Source organism: Loxodonta africana, chromosome 24 (genome assembly GCF_030014295.1).
Source record: "Loxodonta africana isolate mLoxAfr1 chromosome 24, mLoxAfr1.hap2, whole genome shotgun sequence".
Classification (NCBI taxonomy): domain Eukaryota; kingdom Metazoa; phylum Chordata; class Mammalia; order Proboscidea; family Elephantidae; genus Loxodonta; species Loxodonta africana.
The window spans coordinates 32,367,248-32,384,452 of NC_087365.1; the positions used below are offsets into that span (position 1 = coordinate 32,367,248).

General features: G+C 46.3%; 1 protein-coding gene across 1 annotated transcript; it reads left to right on the plus strand.

Annotated features, from left to right (window-relative positions):
• Positions 1 to 1,088: 1,088 nt before the first annotated feature.
• BPIFA2 (BPI fold containing family A member 2) lies at positions 1,089 to 13,427 on the plus strand. The gene is made up of 8 exons (XM_064276423.1): positions 1,089 to 1,212; positions 4,941 to 5,082; positions 5,757 to 5,864; positions 6,887 to 7,039; positions 9,990 to 10,071; positions 11,600 to 11,663; positions 12,492 to 12,567; positions 13,248 to 13,427. Exons 1-7 carry the CDS (start codon positions 1,089 to 1,091, stop codon positions 12,524 to 12,526), a joined length of 708 nt encoding a protein of 235 aa, XP_064132493.1. The 3' UTR covers positions 12,527 to 12,567; positions 13,248 to 13,427.
• The last annotated feature ends 3,778 nt before the right edge of the window (positions 13,428 to 17,205 follow it).

A 17,205-nucleotide genomic window follows, 5' to 3' on the forward strand; every position in this document is an offset into this window, starting at 1 on the left:
TGTGGCCTGGGGCCAGTGAGGCTACAGAGGAGTAAAAAAAAAAAAAAAAAACAGAGGAGTGGGTGACCCTAAATAATGGCTCCTTAGAATCTAGAACCTTTGAGCTACATGTGAGAGAATGGGGCCTCTACCTGCTTTACAGCCTCCCTCCCAGGGGACTGAGAGCTTTTAGCTCAATGTCACACCAGAGCTTAGCTGTGAGAGGCGACCGATGCCACAGGAGAAGGGTGGCTTTGCCTTGGGTGTGATTGTGCTGAAAACCAGCCTCCAGCACCAGTCACCGTGGCTCTAAGGGCCCGTGCCAGGGTGAAGTTCAAGTATTGGGGGGTGCAGAGGGGGAGAAAAGGAAAGAGACAGGAAGGCCGAGGGAAAAATATCTCTATGTGGGGGTGGCTGGAATTAAGTGGAGACAAAACTTGAGGGGAAGAATCATAAAAATGTGCACAACGGTCTTCGTACAATAACCAAATCTGTTGCTGTTAAGTCAATTCTGACTCATGGAGACCCCATGTGTTACAGAGTAGAACTGCACCATAAGGTTTTCTTGGCCATAATCTTTATGAAAGCAGGTTGCCAGGCCCTTCTTCCACAGGACCACTGAGTGGGTTCAAACCACCAACCTTTAGGTTAGTAGCTGAGCGCAAACAATTTGTGCTACCCAGGACCTTCTTTGAACAATAGAGCTGTGGGAATTTAGAATCACGGCTCACCATCATATCCAATCACCAGGATTGTAGGAGTTATTTAGTCCCATTTCTGAACATCTCTGGTCCTGGGGATCTCACCACCTTCCCAGGCAGTGGCTGGCCTTATGGGATGCCCCAGAGAGACCCTGAGCACGCTAGGGGCAGGTCAGGGTCTTGGAGACCTGCATGGAGGAGAGCTCTGGAGCACAGGGCGGGAATCACTCGCTAAGAGCAGAAAACCGTAAGTACAATCAATTCCGATTGTGATCACACTGTGAAAGAAGGGAGGGAAGAGCTGAGACTGAGGGTAATGGGGAGATGCTATTTCAGGTGGGCAGTCAGGGAGGGCGTTCCAGGAGGTGACATAGAGGCAGCTGGGCAGAAGGGTTCTGGGCAGAGAGAATGGCCTACGCAGAGGCCCAAGGTAGAAAGGAGGTTGCCATCTTTCTAGAACAGAAGATCAATGAGATCAAGGGGGAGAGGGATGGGGATGAGTTTGGAGAGGCAGCAGGGGCAGATGACACAGGTAAGGATGTTGGATTTAACCCGCTGCTTGACAGTGGCCTGGATGGTGGCAAGTGTGGCAGAGGGAGACCAAGGACAAGGAGGCTGTTGGTATTGTGTCTTCTGACACTGGCTGTGCAGACTCAGGCAAGGCACTTAACTCCTCTGGGCCTCACTGCTGCCCATACACATTGGTGGCATGGCGGCAGACTTTGTTCACTCTTAGAAGGAACTTTTTACCAACTAGACAGAACAGGCAGTGAGCTCTCCATCACCCCAAACATTTGAACCAAGGCAGGCTCAGTCCCATGAAAGATGTTGTAGAAGCCACTCAGATGCCAGAGAGGGTTGGGCAGAATGACCCCTCAGGCAGCCGAGCCTGACTCTCACCGGGCCGCCGTTCTAGTCCCATCTTTGACCTTGTCTTACCTTGGGCTGGTTGCTTCTTCTCTCTGAGCCGCAATTTCCAAATGACAGTTAGACTGGATGATCTCTGTGGGCCTTCCCACCTGGATTCTCCAGTTTGTCTATTCTCAGTCTCTCTCCCAGCCCCCCATTCACAATGGCCACCCCTTGGCAGCTAGAGGCCCCTTGAAGTCCTTGTCTTAGTCTTGGCAGAAAATCCTCCCCCTACTCAACCATTTCAATTCAAGCATCCTGGGTGACCTTTGGGTTGGAAGTCTCCTGAACAGGAGTTATTTTCTTTGGAGTTTCCTTGGATGGCCCCGGAACTAGGCCTTGCTTCCGTGAGCAGCCTCACATCGTATTGCCACCATATAAGAGCCACTGCCACCCAGCAGAATCCTAGGAGACCACGCAGGAGAGCAAGGATTTTGTGAGCATCCTCCTCCAAATCTGTGAGTGGTGGGCTTACCCCCCACCCACACCCCTTGCTTTGGGGGAAAGAGGCAAAAAGATAGGTCCACTTGGATCACCTAATATTTTGAATATAGCAAATTAAGAGATATATAGATTATAGTAAGAGAATTGTCAAACTGTTGAGCAATGCAAGGGCATGATGTGGTGTGCATTGATTGGTTCATTCTTTTATCCAACAAATATTAATTGAACACCTGCTTAGTGCAGGCATTCTACTGGGAGCTGGGGATTTGACAGTAAAATAAGTCACAGTCCCTCCTCCGAGGGGTTCATAGCCTGGTGGGAGAGGCAAACAAGTCGTCAGGCTTTTGGAACCCAGGACTCTGATCAGAGAATGAAGGAAGCCAAGGTGGTGGGACAGAGTCCCCTAAATGTAGACTCTGGGGAGGGACCTAGGATAGGCTTCACGGAGGGCATAATGTCTTGCTTAGGCCTGGAGAATCAGAGGAATTGAGTTAATTTAGGTAATTTGACTTAGGCAAAAAAGTGAGGAAGAGGAAAGATGGTTTAGGCAGAGAAAACAGCATGTGCAAAGGACCTTTGTGTAAAGAGCACAGACTTGGAGTCAGGTCTGACTTTTCAGCTCCTTGCTCTTCCACTCACTGGCTGTGTGTCTCTGGACAAGTTGCTCTAGCTTTCTGACCTTGAATGCCCATCTGTAAGATAGGAGATAACCACTTCTACCTCAAAGGGACTTTAAGTGCAAGAGTGGTTGTTGCTCGTTGAATATTCCTTTTCCCTCTGGGTAATTCTCTCTCCTCTTCTTCCTATGACTGTCCAGGTGTCAGGATAAAAGATGTTTCAGCTTTGGAAACTTGCTCTCTTGTGCGGTCTGCTCACTGGGACCTCAGCGTCCCTTCTTGGGAATTTTGGCAATGACCCGAATGTTTTGGACAATTTGAAACCTATTCTTGACAAAGGACTTGAGACTGTTGACAACACACTTGAGACTGTTGACAACACACTTAAGACTGCTGACAATTCAGTTCAAGGTGAGTCAACAAGAGTGATAATCACTAAATCACTAAAAAAAAAAAAAAATTTTTTTTTAAATCACTAAAACATTAAAAAAACACTAGCACCCAGGAAATTGCCTCCTAAACACTATGCCTGCACTACCAAACGCTGCCACCAGGGGCTGCCCTTTATAGGTGGTTTACTGAGAGGTGGCTATTCAGTCCCTGGCTCATTCACTTATTATTTTTCTAAAAACAAGCAATGCTGCAATGAATATCTTTTTACATATTGTATCTTGGTACATTTTTGCCAATGTATGCACAAAGTCCTGAAAGTTCAAAAAGGTGTAACCAAAAAAACCAAACCCAGTGCTGTCGACTCATAGGACAGAGTAGAACTGCCCCATAGAGTTTCCAAGGAGCACCTGGAGGATTTGAACTGCCGACTCTTTGGTTAGCAGCTGTAGCACTTAACCACTACACCACCAGGGTTTCCTCAGAAGGTGTACACATTTTAAGTTATGGTAGAGGTTGACAAATTATTCCCTATGTTACACACCTTCCAACAGTCTGGGAGAGTGCCTTTTCCCCCGCCACCTTGCCAGGGTCTGCTAGATATATGATTTAATTCATTTGAACTTGCATTTCTCTAATTATGAATCATTTTTTCATGTTTCCTAGCCATTTGCAAATTTTAGCTTAAATATTCTGTTCATATTCTTAGCATAGTCTTCTGTTGGATTGTTTAATTTTCTGTTATTGATTTTTGTTAATTCATTGCAAATTAAACCTACCGCTACTAGCCAGCTTTGTATTTAATTACACCCATTTTTATGCTGACTCTTTAAGAATCTGGCTTTCTTTTTTATTTCCTGGAAACATTAACAGCACTTTGACAAACATTCTTCATAAGAGGAGGTAGCTCCTGCAAATGGCCGCCTTTCAAACCTTGTCAGGCTTAGGCAACCTTCAAAGATGCAGAAAGGACTCACATTCTAATTTTGCAGCTGGGGAAAGTGAGGGCCAGAGACGCAGCTGGGGAACATGAAGGCCAGAGACTGAAGTGTCTGGCTTGAGGCCACTTAGTGAGTTATATGACCAGATCTAGTATAGCACCAGTTTTATTTAAATTGGCATTCCTTGTTTGCATCACTCTAACCAGGCAGATATTGTTCATCGCAGAGCCAAGTCGTAGTACTGTGATTATATTTCTTTTCCTGTACAGTCTTTTGTTTTCTCTTGAGTTAGTAATTGCCTTGTGGTTTCTCACTTAAATTATTTTCTATACACATACTCCTAATTCTTTTCATATGCACTGTCCTACCCTTGTAATGTCGTTTATTATCACATCTCCTTTTTCTCTAGAGCCCTCGCATGAGGAACACTCTATCCTATTCCGTATAAATAGTTCTCCAGGCCTACTGCTAAGCTATAATCCTGAGACTCCTCTCTGCCATTTTTATGGGTTGGAGCCATTTTTTTTTTCTTGATTCTAAATTGTCCTACTTCTTAGTTTATTCTCTCATTTTATTTGATCTAGTTTTTTAAACATGTGTGTAAACCCCATTTGAGCCAATAGGCCCCATAGTTGCTCCTAGAAGCTGGTGTACAATCAATATCAGTTGCCTGATCAATTGATTGGTTCGTTGATAAATTATCACGAAGCTATCATGAAGACCAAGGAGGGAACATGGAAGGATCAGGAGCTCCCTAGCTTTATGACTTTGGACACATATCTTAACCTTTTAATCCTTTATTTCCTCATCTGAAAAATGTGGATAACAGTAATACCTACCCCACTGGGGTGTAATGAAGACTGAATAAAATAACAGGCAAATAGTCTTATCTAGTGCCTGGCACAGACTAGCATCTTCATAAGTGGTGAATGTTACTAAATGGCCGTTGTTTTTGCCAGATGACCTTCAGAAGCTGAAGCTCAAAATTGAAGGGCTCCAGGATTCTAAGGCTTGGCAAGCAATCCAGGAGAAATATCAGGAAACCGGGAAATTGTTGGACAAGGGCCTTTCTGGTTTGATTTCAGATATAAAGTCTTTGGGGTAAGTTGGTACTTCGCGGTGGAGGTCACCAAGAAAAGGGAATATGTATCTTTGGGGAGGTAGGTTTGGGATCAAAGATAGAGAGGTGAACAAACCTTGCTCCTCCCACATAGAGCCCAGGTAGTCTGAGGCCAGGTCCATTAGAGCTTGAGTGAATTGAAGGCAGGGCTGCAGGGCTAATTGAGGCATCTTGTGGGTTTGGGCTTCCACAACCTGTCATTTAAGGGTCAGGGTGAAGGTTCCCCTCAACCTCACCTCCACCTGTTTGCTGGTTTCTGAGGCCCCTTTTCCAGGGAATAAAACTTTCCCTTCTCCAAAGACAGCTTGGAATAAAAGTCCGAATTCCTTTGTGGGGAAAAAAAACCCAAAAGTCACACCAAGTAGCCCCATGTAGTAGCTACACCCACGGAGTTTTGGAGCCAGGCAGTTCTGGGTCACAACCTGGATCTGGGATCCAGAGCCTCTAAGGGTCTCAGGGACAGTCTCATCTTTCTGGGCCCCAGTAAGCCGTGCTCTGAAATGGAGAGTATGAAACCTGTGAGCAGAGCTATCATGAAGACCAAGGGAAGCAAGTCTGGCAAAGCTCAAAGGCTCAGCACAATGCCTGCATAGAGAAGGACTCAGCATACGGCTGCCGTGAGGAACGACTAGTGTAAATTGTGAGTTTTGTGCAGGTTGAAAATTGGCAAGTCCCGTATCCTGGATCTCAAAGCTGAACTGACTCCCGATGGCCAAGGCCTTAACCTGAGGTTCCCCACCACTGCTAATGTCAACCTGGCCCTGTGAGTATGTCTCAGAATCCAGGATTTGAGGGAGGTGGTGCATACGGCCTGGTCAATGGGTTCCCAACCTAGGAATCAGGCACCTTCCCACTCTGTGATATGGCCTTGGCCTCAGTTTCCCAATCTGTACAAAAGTGGACTTTCCAATCTAAAAGCCCCACCTCTAGAATGTTCTAATGAGCTTTGGCCATAGCCACGTCTTTTTAAAAAGAATGCTCAACTGACTATAATACTTTTAAAATCATAACATGTATCTAATTATAAAATTTGCAAAACTGTGAAGAAAATAATCACTCATAATCCTACTGTCCAGACATAAAAATTGATACCTCTCGGGCAAAAATTCCTCCAGTATTATTTTGCCTCAAAGTTCATTTTAAACCACGGTGAGTATGGATAAATATATGTGGTAGTGGGCAGTGTATAATTAAGGGCTTGTATGCAAAATATAATTTTAAAGGATTTTTAATTACTTTAAAAGAGACAGACAGGAAAATGAGCACACTAAGACAAATTTTTTTTTTTAAATTAAATCCACGAATGAGTCCATTGGCCATTAGCTGTGAGATCTTGGGATAGTTTTTTAATCTTTCTGTACCAAGGTTTCTTCATTCATAAAACAGAGATATACTAGTACTTCCTCGATGATTAAATGGAATAATCCATATAAAATACAGTTTAAATGTGCCTAGCACATAATATAGGAACCCTGGTGGTGTAGTGGTTAAGCGCTCAGCTGCTAACCGAAACCTTGGCATAAATGTTCATTATTACTATTATTATTTTAATTAGTAGTGTCATGCTGCATAGCAATTTCATATGAACTAAACCCATGTGGCCAAGAATCCCCTAGTATAAAAATGTTAAATCATGTAAAGAATAGGGACAACATTGATATTACCTGGACAATACTGACATTACCCATTACATCATGGGTAATGTCCACACAGGTGGAGGAACACAGGTGAGCAATGTGAAGGGTCTTCTCAATCTCTGTTCACAGTGAATCTCATTTCCTGCAGGCCACTCATTGGAAATATCGTCAACCTGAATGCTGCCTTGGATATCTTGACAGGGGTCAGTATTGACATTGATACGCAGACTGGCCTCCCCATGGTGATCCTGGGAGAATGCACCAGCGACCCAGACAGCGTCCAGGTCAACTTGCTGAACAGGTAAGGCCCATTACCCAAAGACCCCCCAAAACCAACTCAGCAGAGCTAGGTTCTCTGAGGAGTTGAGGACCCATAATTTCAGCCCTATTTCTATACCTAGGAGGTGGCACAGTGTGGTGAAAAAGAATTCAAGCTCTGGAGTCAAACGTAGGTTCGAATTCCAGCTCAGCCACTAACTTGTAACTTTGTAACCAACCTAACCTCTCTGAGCCTCAATTTTCACATCTGTAAGCTGGGGATGGTAACAATAAAAAAAAAAAAACATGGTAACAATTAAAAAAAAATTATTTATTTATTTTTTTACCTACCCTTAAAAAAAAAACCCAAAAACTCGTTGCCATCGAGTCGCTTCCGACTCATAACAACCCGATAGGACAGAGTAGAACTGCCCCATAGAGTTTCCAAGGAGCGCCTAGTGTATTTGAACTGCTAGCCCTTTGGTAAGCAGCCATAGCACTTAACCACTACACCACCAGGCTACTGAAATAATCAAAAGAGAAAATCCTAGTTAGGTATTTAGAATGGACTTGGCACATACTAAACTCTCAGTAATGATAATATCTGTGCTGATTTCTATTCATTTGTTCTCTCAGTTACTGAGAAAGGTGTGTTGACATCTCCAACTATAATGGTGAATTGGTCGTTCTCACCTTTCAGTGCTATTGTTTTTTGCTTCATGCATTTTGAAGCTCTGTTGTTAGGTACATATGCTTTTAGGATTGTTATGTCTTCTTGGAGAATGAACCCCTTTAGCATTCATTGTGTAATGTCCCTCAATAACAATAATTATTATTATTCATTGTCTTGCCTCAAGTTGCGGGAAGGGAAGGAGTAAATACCTACCATGGGCTCTAATTTCAGATTGTCCCTAAATCATCCTCCACCTACTAGAAAATTTCCGAAATGAGACCTTGAAAACTTAATCCTTCCATTTAAGTCATTGATCCCTGTTAATCCATAAAATCTGCATCTTAAACTGTGTGTTTGAAAGAGCAGGTTTGGCCCAGGAAAGAGGGTGGGAGAAAGGGGGAACCTGGTCAGTGGCTGGGAGGTAAGGGACAGCACCTGGGAGAAATGGCCTGGGAATTGGGGACTGGAGCTGCGGATGGCAAACCTGGTTGGCCTTGGCCAACCAAGGTGGGTCCTTAGCTCTAAGCCCTGCTGGCCATGAGTGAAAGTCGTTCCACCCTTCTCCCACTATGACATATGACCCCTAGAGCCCAAACCCATCCGTTACCATCAAGTTGATTCCAACTCAGAACGACCCTGTAGGACAGAGTAGAACTGCCCCATAGGGTTTCCAAGGCTGTAAATCTTTTTTTTTTTTTTTAATTTTTGTTGTGCTTTAAGTGAAAGTTTACAAATCAAGTCAGTCTCTCATACAAAAATTTATATACATCTTGCTATATACTCCTAGTTGCTCTCCCCCTAATGAGACAGCATGCTCCTTCTCTCCACCCTGTATTGCCGTGTCCATTCAGCCAGCTTCTGTCCCCCTCTGCCTTCTCATCTCCCCTCCAGACAGGAACTGCACACACAGTCTCGCGTCTACGTGATCCACGGAGCTCACTTCTCACCGGTATCATTTTCTATCTTATAGTCCAGTCCAATCCCTGTAAATCTTTATGGAAGCAGACTGCCACATCTTTCTCCCACCGAGTGGCTGGTGGGTTCAAACCTCTGACTTTTTGGTTAGCAGCAAAATGCTTTAACTACTGTGCCATCAGGACTCCTCTGACCCCTTAGAAAACCTTAGAGACTCCCCCAAAACAAAGAAAGGCTCCATAGCCCAATGTTAGTTGAAAAGGCTGGGATACAAATTCAGAGGCCTGAATTCTGCTGGACACTGCCTTGTTAAGCAGCCCCATAGAATTCATTCCCCTGCTCTGGGTCTCAGTGTCCACACATGCTCCTCCAAATACTCTCTTTTCTTTTCCTGTATGATTGACTCCCAAGCCCTTACCATGGCTGTTGAGGTTCTGCTTGGCCTGGCCCCACCCTCATATCAGTATACTCTCTTCATCACTCACTGTGTCCCAGACACACTGGCCTTAATTCTGTGCCTCAGACAAGTTGTTTCCCACCCCAGGGCCTTTGCACTGGCTGGCTGGCCACCTAGAACACCTTTCCCCACACTTTACCTCAATACATCATCTCATCCTTCAGGGTCTAAAATAAAGTTTGTCCTATTCTCTCTCGGAAAAACCTATTTTTTCCCTTCAGAGTACCGTCACAACTTGTTATTCTATATTTAATTGTATGGTTGCTTCATTCTTTTAGCCATTAATGTATTCAGCACCTACTAGTGCCAGGCACTAGTCTGATGATGAAAGACGAGGTCATTGTGTTCATTGAACTTATTATTCGGAGGGAAAAGCAGACAGACAAACAAGCATTCAATCAATCAATGAAGAACCCTCAAGGAAAACATCAGATTGTGACAAATGCTGGGCAGAGAATTAACCTTAGCAGGGCACTCTGAGAACAAAGCCCTCCATCAGATAAGCAGTCAGGGAGGGTGGCCCTGAGGAGTGACAATTATTGCTGAGAGTTGAAGGTGGGAAGAAGCCAGCCTTGGCAAGACTTTTTTTTTTTTTTTTTTTTAAATGTTTAGGCACCAGTTTAGGGTCTGTTTGTACTGTGTTCATCCTGATATCCCAGGGCCAAGCTTGGTGCTTGCACATAGTTGGTGCTCTGCAAACATGTGTAGAATGAATGAATGCATGAGGTCTCAAGGTTGTGATGAGACTCTCAGGAGGCATTGGGTGAATGGCTTAGGATGTGAGCATCTAAGTGACAACCCACCTGGATAGAGGCTCTGTCTGTGGTTAGAAATGTGTCCCTGGTGTTTACCTGACTTCAGGTGCTCTCCTCTCCTCCTCCACCAACTGCTTAGCTCCCCGCTACCCTGGCCACTGATGAGGCTTTATCAGTTCCCTCTCTTTTCCAGACACAGTGCGCTCATCAACAGGATTGCGAACACCTTGAGCAGCTTCCTAAGAAAAACAGTATCCTTCACGGTGCAGAAGGAGGTGAGTCTCCCACTCCTGGGGATCCAGAGCTAGGCGGGGAGCAGCTGTGGCTACCTCTTCTTCAGAGGTACAAACCTCTTTTTGGGTAGTCAGCTGGAGCCTCCCCCCATTACTTAATGCGGGGAGGGCAGGGACCTGACGTTAGATCAAACCACTTAGTCCCAAACTCAAGCCACTTGCCATCTCCATGCATCACCAATATGCCCTGTAATCTAGTATTTTCCTTCAACGAACACAATTTGACTCAAATTTAAATAAATTTATTTTTTAAAGGAAACTTTATATCCCTACCATAAACAGAAAACAAGTAGCACTTCTCACATAATTAATAAAAAGACTAAACAGACTTATTAAAATAGTTTCCCCCCCACCCGAATCTGTGCTTCATCAAAAACCACATGTATCATCATCTCCAGGATTCCTGGGCTGAGAGGCCCAGAGATTCTTTGAAGCTTAGGAAATGGGACCCAGGAATCTGAGTTTGTAAGAGAAGCCTCCTCCAGGTGGCCTGTTACTCACTGAGCTGAAGCCTCACTACTCAAAGTGTGGTCCTCAGACCAGCAGTGTTGGTCTCACTTGGGTGCTTGTTAGAAATGCAGATATACTGCTCTATCGTCTCTACAGCCCCATTCAACTCTTTAAAATTCCAGAGTCCTAAGGTTCAAGAGAGGCATTAGTGGTTTGGTGGTAGAGCGTTTGCCTCCCATGTCAGTCTCCATTTCGTCAAGCTGGGACTGACTCAGTGGGAGCTAACAACAACTACAACAAAGTTCAAGATTTCTAAGAGCACAAGGTTCCGGGATGTTGTCTGAGGCTGGGTTCTCTAGAGAAGCAAAACCAATAAAGCATATAAATACAGAGAGAAGTTCATATTAAGAAAATGGCTCACGCGGTTGTATAGGCTTCCCCTGATTCACGTAGCCACAGGGGCTGGTGAATCCAAGATCAACAAGTCAGGCAAGGTCCTGGCTCACAAATCCCCAGATCAGCAGGCAAGACGGCAGGTAAGCTGCTAGCTCAAGTCCCAAGAACCAGACATGGTCAGAAGAACAGGCTGTTGCTGCAGGATTCAGTGCGACCAAAAGCCCATGAGCTTTGCCAGAAAGTCCACTTATATTGGATGCAGCCCACACCCTCAAGGAAACTGCCTTTCAACTGATTGGCTACTCTCAGCAGATTCCATCACGGAGATGACCACATTATATCAGATCTCAAACTACATCACAACCGCCAAACCAATGAGAATCATGGCCCGGCCAAGCTGACACACAACCTTAACCATCACAGATGTTAACACTCTAGATTCTTAAGGTTCTAGAACTCTAATGTGAAGGATTTTTAGGATTCTAGCATCCTAGGGTTCTCAGAATTTTAGGTTTCTAGGTTTTCTCCTGTCTAGACCCTAAGTTTCAATGGTTCTATGAGTCCAAGAGATGTATGATTTCTCTGTGTCAGGCAGTTTGTTCCCAGCTGAGACTGATCTGCCTTTCTTCCTTCTCCCATCCCTCGTCTTCTGTCTCATCATCAGGTGTGCCTACTGATCCGATTCTTCCTCAACACCCTGGGTGTAAATGTCATTCCGAACATCATCAGTAAGTCACAGCCTGGGGCTGGGAATGTGGGCGCTTCCTCTCTGCCAGCCTTCCCAGAGGCCGGCATACAAATTTGTGCCCACCCACAGGGAGGCCTGTCTGGGCCTGTAGGAAAGCAGCAGAATGGCCCACCCATCCTGAGCAAGTTGGGAGAGTGTGGCTTGAGGGGTCCTGAAATTGAAGGAGTTCTGTGGGCCTTGGGGAGCTCTCAGGCAGAGTGATGTGAGAAAGAAGTTTTATGTTCAAATCCTGGCTCGACTGCTTAGTAATTGTATGGCCTTGGGCAAGTGGCTCCACCTCTCTGAGCCTTGGTTTCCTCCTGGGCAAAATGAGACTGCTAACATTGTGAGGTGAACGTGTGGATTAAAAGAAAACATACAGATAGCCTAATATCTAGTAGATCTTGCTAATAGACACCTTCCATTTTTTCCCCCTTCCACTGAGGAGCTGTGGCTTCTCTTCCAGCCACTTGGGAAGCATGGTTGGTGTTGCTGGGGCTGCTGGGCAATATGAATTGGATAAGTGAAGGTGTCAGGGCCCCAGGGATAGCTCTTCCATGAAAATAGCCACAGTCCAGTCCTTGGACAATCACTCTGTGCTCTACATACACCATCTTATTGGATCTTTGCAACAGCCCTGTGGAGTGGGTACCGACATTGCACCCATTTCACACATGAGCAAAACGAGGCTTAGAGAAGTGAAATGACATGTTTAAGGTCCCACGGCTGTCAGATTGACTCACTGGAAGGTGTTGGCCAGTAGGCCCTGGTCTCTACTCAATTTTATAGTGGCAGAGAGTGAGACCTGCTATTGATTTTGCTCCTTCAGATAAACTTCAGGATGGAATCCACTTACAAATCTGAAGAGGACTGATAAGGAAGACTGCTGCAACGCCCACCTGCTGGTAAGGGCCAGGCCCTGTGCCCCAGTGCTGAGGGAGGGTAAGGTTCCTTGGCAGGGGCCTGTGGCGGAGCAAAAGCAAGGCTTGTCTTCTCTTCCTTCTTTGGCAGCAGACTGAGCCCTGATCCTGCCCCTGGTCGTAGAATAAGCCCTGATCTTGGTCACAATCTGAACCCTGAGTCTTAATCATGCACCCAGACCAATCCCTGATCCTGGAATAGACTGAGCCTGGATCCTAGTCACAGACTGAGCTCTGACCCCAGTTATTTACTAAGCCCTGACCTTGGTCACAGACTAAGCCCCAACCCTGATCCCTGACTGAGCCCCATGATCCCAGGCTAACCCATGACCCTGATCATATACTGAGCCTTAATTCTGGTCTCAGACTGAGCCCTGACACTGCCTCCTGTCTTGGCCTCTGATCAGTCTTTTCACATATGCCACTGTTCTTAAGGAGGGTAAGGGGAGCGAGGATGGGTCAATGCTGGATGCCAGAGAAAGGCCCCAAACCACAGGCTCTAGTCCCCTCTCCAAGGCCTTGGACCATGCACGGTATTGTGGAAAAGATCTTGGGCAGTGGACTCAGATGGACTTGAGTCCCAACAAGTACCTGGTAAGTGGTAGGTGCCCATATGGGCAGCCATGGACATGAATGTCGTGGAACACCCTGTGGTCTCATTCCAGATCGGCTACTAGCGACTCGACCCAGTTCCCTTGTAGCAGCTGTCTCCGGAAAGGTGCTTCCACCATCCAACCAGGGTGAGAGCCTGAGCCCAGCCAGAAGGACCCTTCCCAGATGCCCTTCTCACAGTTGGAGAGCAGCCTCTATGCCTGTTACTACCCCACCCCAGCAATAAAAGCCCTGTATCTGCACCCTGCTGTGTGGCCTGCTGCATTTCCTCCATTGAGATGGGGGGGCGGGAGCGCTGCAACTGGAGTGGCAGAGTCAGGTTCCTGGAACTGGAAGGTACTCTTGGGAATACCTGGCCCAACCTCTCTGTTTTACAAATGGGGACAGTGAGGCACAGAGAGGACAAGAAACTGGCCCAGGATCACATAGCCCACCTATGGCAGTGGCAGAACCCCTGACTCATCTATGCACACATTAAACAGGTATTCAGTGAGCACCTGCTCTGGACCAGGCAGGCTGTGGGAACAGGACAGTCATTCTGGGGTTATCCCCATTCAGGGCTTTCCTCCATTCCCCTCCAGGAAATGAAAGGCTTCATGGGGGATCAGGAGATTCCTGGTCTGACTGGATTCAGGAGTATGGGCACCTTGACTCAGGGTCAGTCCCACAGCTCCACCCCTCCTGCCTCTCCATGCCCTCTGAGGGCCGAGGGTTGCCCTGGAGTGGAGGCGCTTTTCTCCAGGCGGAGCTGAGAGCACCCATGGCCTCCATTCCCAGGGCTCACACTGCCCTTATTACCAACCCTGAGAGCCTGTGCCCAGCCTTGCCTGGTGATGCCCCCAGCTGTGCCCAGACTGTGGCAAAGACAGCACCACAGTACGTATGACACCACCACCATCATGGAAGGCTGCTGCGTGCACACACATCATCTCACTGATTCTTCATAACACGGCTATCAGAGGACACACCATTATTATCCCCACTTGACAGATGAGGACACCGAGGCTTACAGAGGCAAAGTGACTCATCGAGTAGCAGAGCCAGGATCTGATCCCATAGCAGTGGGACCCCTGGACTCATCATCCTTGCTCAGAGAGGTGACATCATGGCTCCTAGGCCCTTTGGCCACGTCTCTCCACAACCTCGTCCTCTAGGACAGATGAGACTTTTTCAATGCTGTTGTTCCTCCCTGTATGCAGGCCTCAGTTCCCCCCTTTGCCCTGGAGGGAGGAGGGAAACCCCTTCCCCACAGTCACATTTGCTCTGCAGAGGCCCAGCGCGGTTGGTACGCTAAGGCACACCAGTGTCTCATGATCCCAGCAGCCCTCCTGTCCAGGATCTGACTTTTCCTCCCAAAGGCCCAAGAAGCCTTTTTCCACCCTGCCAAGCAGACATCTCCTTACTCTGTACAGCTACTCTATGGGCAGGGCCTGCTTTTGCTCCCATGGGGAACCCAGGTCCAGAGAGACCACAGCCACACAGTGGCATACCCAGCTGTGAATTCCCCTCAGAGCTCCCTCTCTGGTAAAGGCAGCTTCATTGGGTCAGTCATCTCAGGGGACCCTCTGAGCTCTGGGAGTGGTGTGGAGGGGCCTTCTCAGGTCCTGCCTCCTCCTCTGAACAGTCCCACTGAGGACTTCAGTTCACGTCATGGCTATGGGTTGCTTGGTATGAGATGAGGCCGTGTGGAGTTTGGCAGATAAGAGCTCAACTCAGCTTCCGCCACGTTAACCCAAAAAAGAAAAAAAAGCTATTGCAGAGGAGTCGATTCTAACTCTTGGAAGTTCCATGTGTTAGAGAGTAAAAATGCTTCATAGGGTTTTTTTGGCTGTAATCTTTACGGAAGCAGATCGGTAGGCCTTTCTTCCACATGGTGCTGGTGGGTTTGAACCACCAACCTTTACGTTAGTAGTAGTCAAGTGCTTAACCATTTGCATCACCCAGGGACCTTTGCCACTTTCTAAAACCAAAAACAAACAAACTTGTTGCCACTGAGTCCATTCTAACTCATTGTGACCCTACTCTAGCCGTGTAATATAGGACAACTTCCTTAACCTCTTAGAACTTCAGTTTTCTCACCTGTCAAATGGACTTAGTGGTAACACCTCTCTCATTGGGCCATATGAAGATTTAATGAGCCAATGAGGGGAAAGTGTTTCACCAGAGCCTGACACCCAGTGAGTTCACAAGGAAGGTCAGCTGCTGCTACTGTTTTGACCACGACCCTGGTGTTTGTTGATCAACTGATGAAATGGCTGATGAGGTAGAGAGAACCATGGCCTAGGGGAGACCTTGGGTTTTTGCTTTGTCTCTATGAGGTAAGACTGCTAACTGTCCCCCAGTTTTTATTCTATTCCACTTTCCTGAGATTTAGCTGGTCACATGGTTCCCTGGCTAGAGACTACATTTCCCAGCCTCTCTTGCAGCTAAGCATGGCCATGTGATTAAGATCTGGCCAACGTGCCTTAAAAAGAAGGGAATTTCCTCCACTTCCTCCTGAATTTCCACACTTCTCTCCAATTAGAAATGAGAATTGGAAAAAAAAAAAAAAAGAATTGGTTGTTGAGAAGATAAACCATGACGAAGACCGCTGCCTCCCATTTCTCCTGATGGAACAAAAGTGCCTTGCAGGCGGGGGTCTGGGGACTATGGCTTAAGGGGACTTCTAAGTCAATTGGCAAAATAATTCTATTATGAAAACATTCTGCATCCCACTTTGAAATGTGGCATCTGGGGTCTTAGATGCAAACAAGCGTCCATCTAAGACGCATCAATTGGTCTCAACCCACCAGGATCAAATGAGAATGAAGAACACCAAGGTCACACGATAACTACGAGCCCAAGAGACAGAAAGGGCCACATGAACCAGAGACTTACATCATCCTGAGACCAGAAGAACTAGATGGTGCCTGGCCACAACTGATGACTGCCCTGACAGGGAGCACAACAGAGAACCCCTGAGGGAACAGGAGATCAGTGGAATGCAGACCCCAAATTCTCATAAAAAGACCATGCTTAATGGTCTGACTGAGACTAGACGAATCCCAGCGGTCATGGTCCCCAAACCTTCTGTTGGCCCAGGACAGGAACCATTCCCGAAGACAACTCATCAGACATGGAAGGGACTGGACAATGGGTTGGAGAGAGATGCTGACGAAGAGTGAACTACTTGTATCAGATGGACACTTGAGACTGTGTTGGCATCTCCTGTTTGGAGGGGAGATAGGAGGGTAGAGAGGGTTAGAAACTGGCAAAATTGTCACGAAAGGAGAGACTGGAAGGGCTGACTCATTAGGGGGAGAGTAAGTGGGAGTATGGAGTAAGGTGTATATAAGCTTGTATGTGACAGACTGACTTGATTTGTAAATGTTCACTTAAAGCTCAATAAAAATTATTAAAAAAAAAAAAAAAAGCACCTTGCAAGGGGGTTTTAATCCTGGATTTCTTTCCCAATGCCCAATTGAGAAACAAGAAGCTTCTAGGGCTAAGTTAATGTTTGCAAAAAGCATGAATACAACCACAATTAGATTCACAATGCACTGAATATATGCTCTTATATAAAGTCACACAGAGTATCTCTTCTATAAAGTCACACAGGGTATCCCTACTTCTCTCTTCTGGGAGATGAGGTGGTTAGAAGAACCAGGGCAAAGAATTGAAGATCAAGCCAAGGGATGTGTGGGAATAACCACCACTGTCCCCACCTCCATAGCAAAAACAGCTGAATAGAAGTTCTAGAAAAGTGACCACACCTTGCCTTTTACCTCTGCCCTACAACAGAGGAAACTCCTCTCTACTCATGCCTCAAGAAGTCATGTGTTTGTGACATCCTTCACCTGTCCCATCATATTTTCTTCAAATAGTAGCAAATAGAGCAAAAAACATTGCTTTATAAACAAAAAGAAATGGGAATTGGAACAACTGCCCTGGACACCAAGGTGGAAGGTGTTGAGGATGGCAGAACTATCTCCCCAGCCTGTGACCATTCATCCCTGACTGTTATGGGAGAGA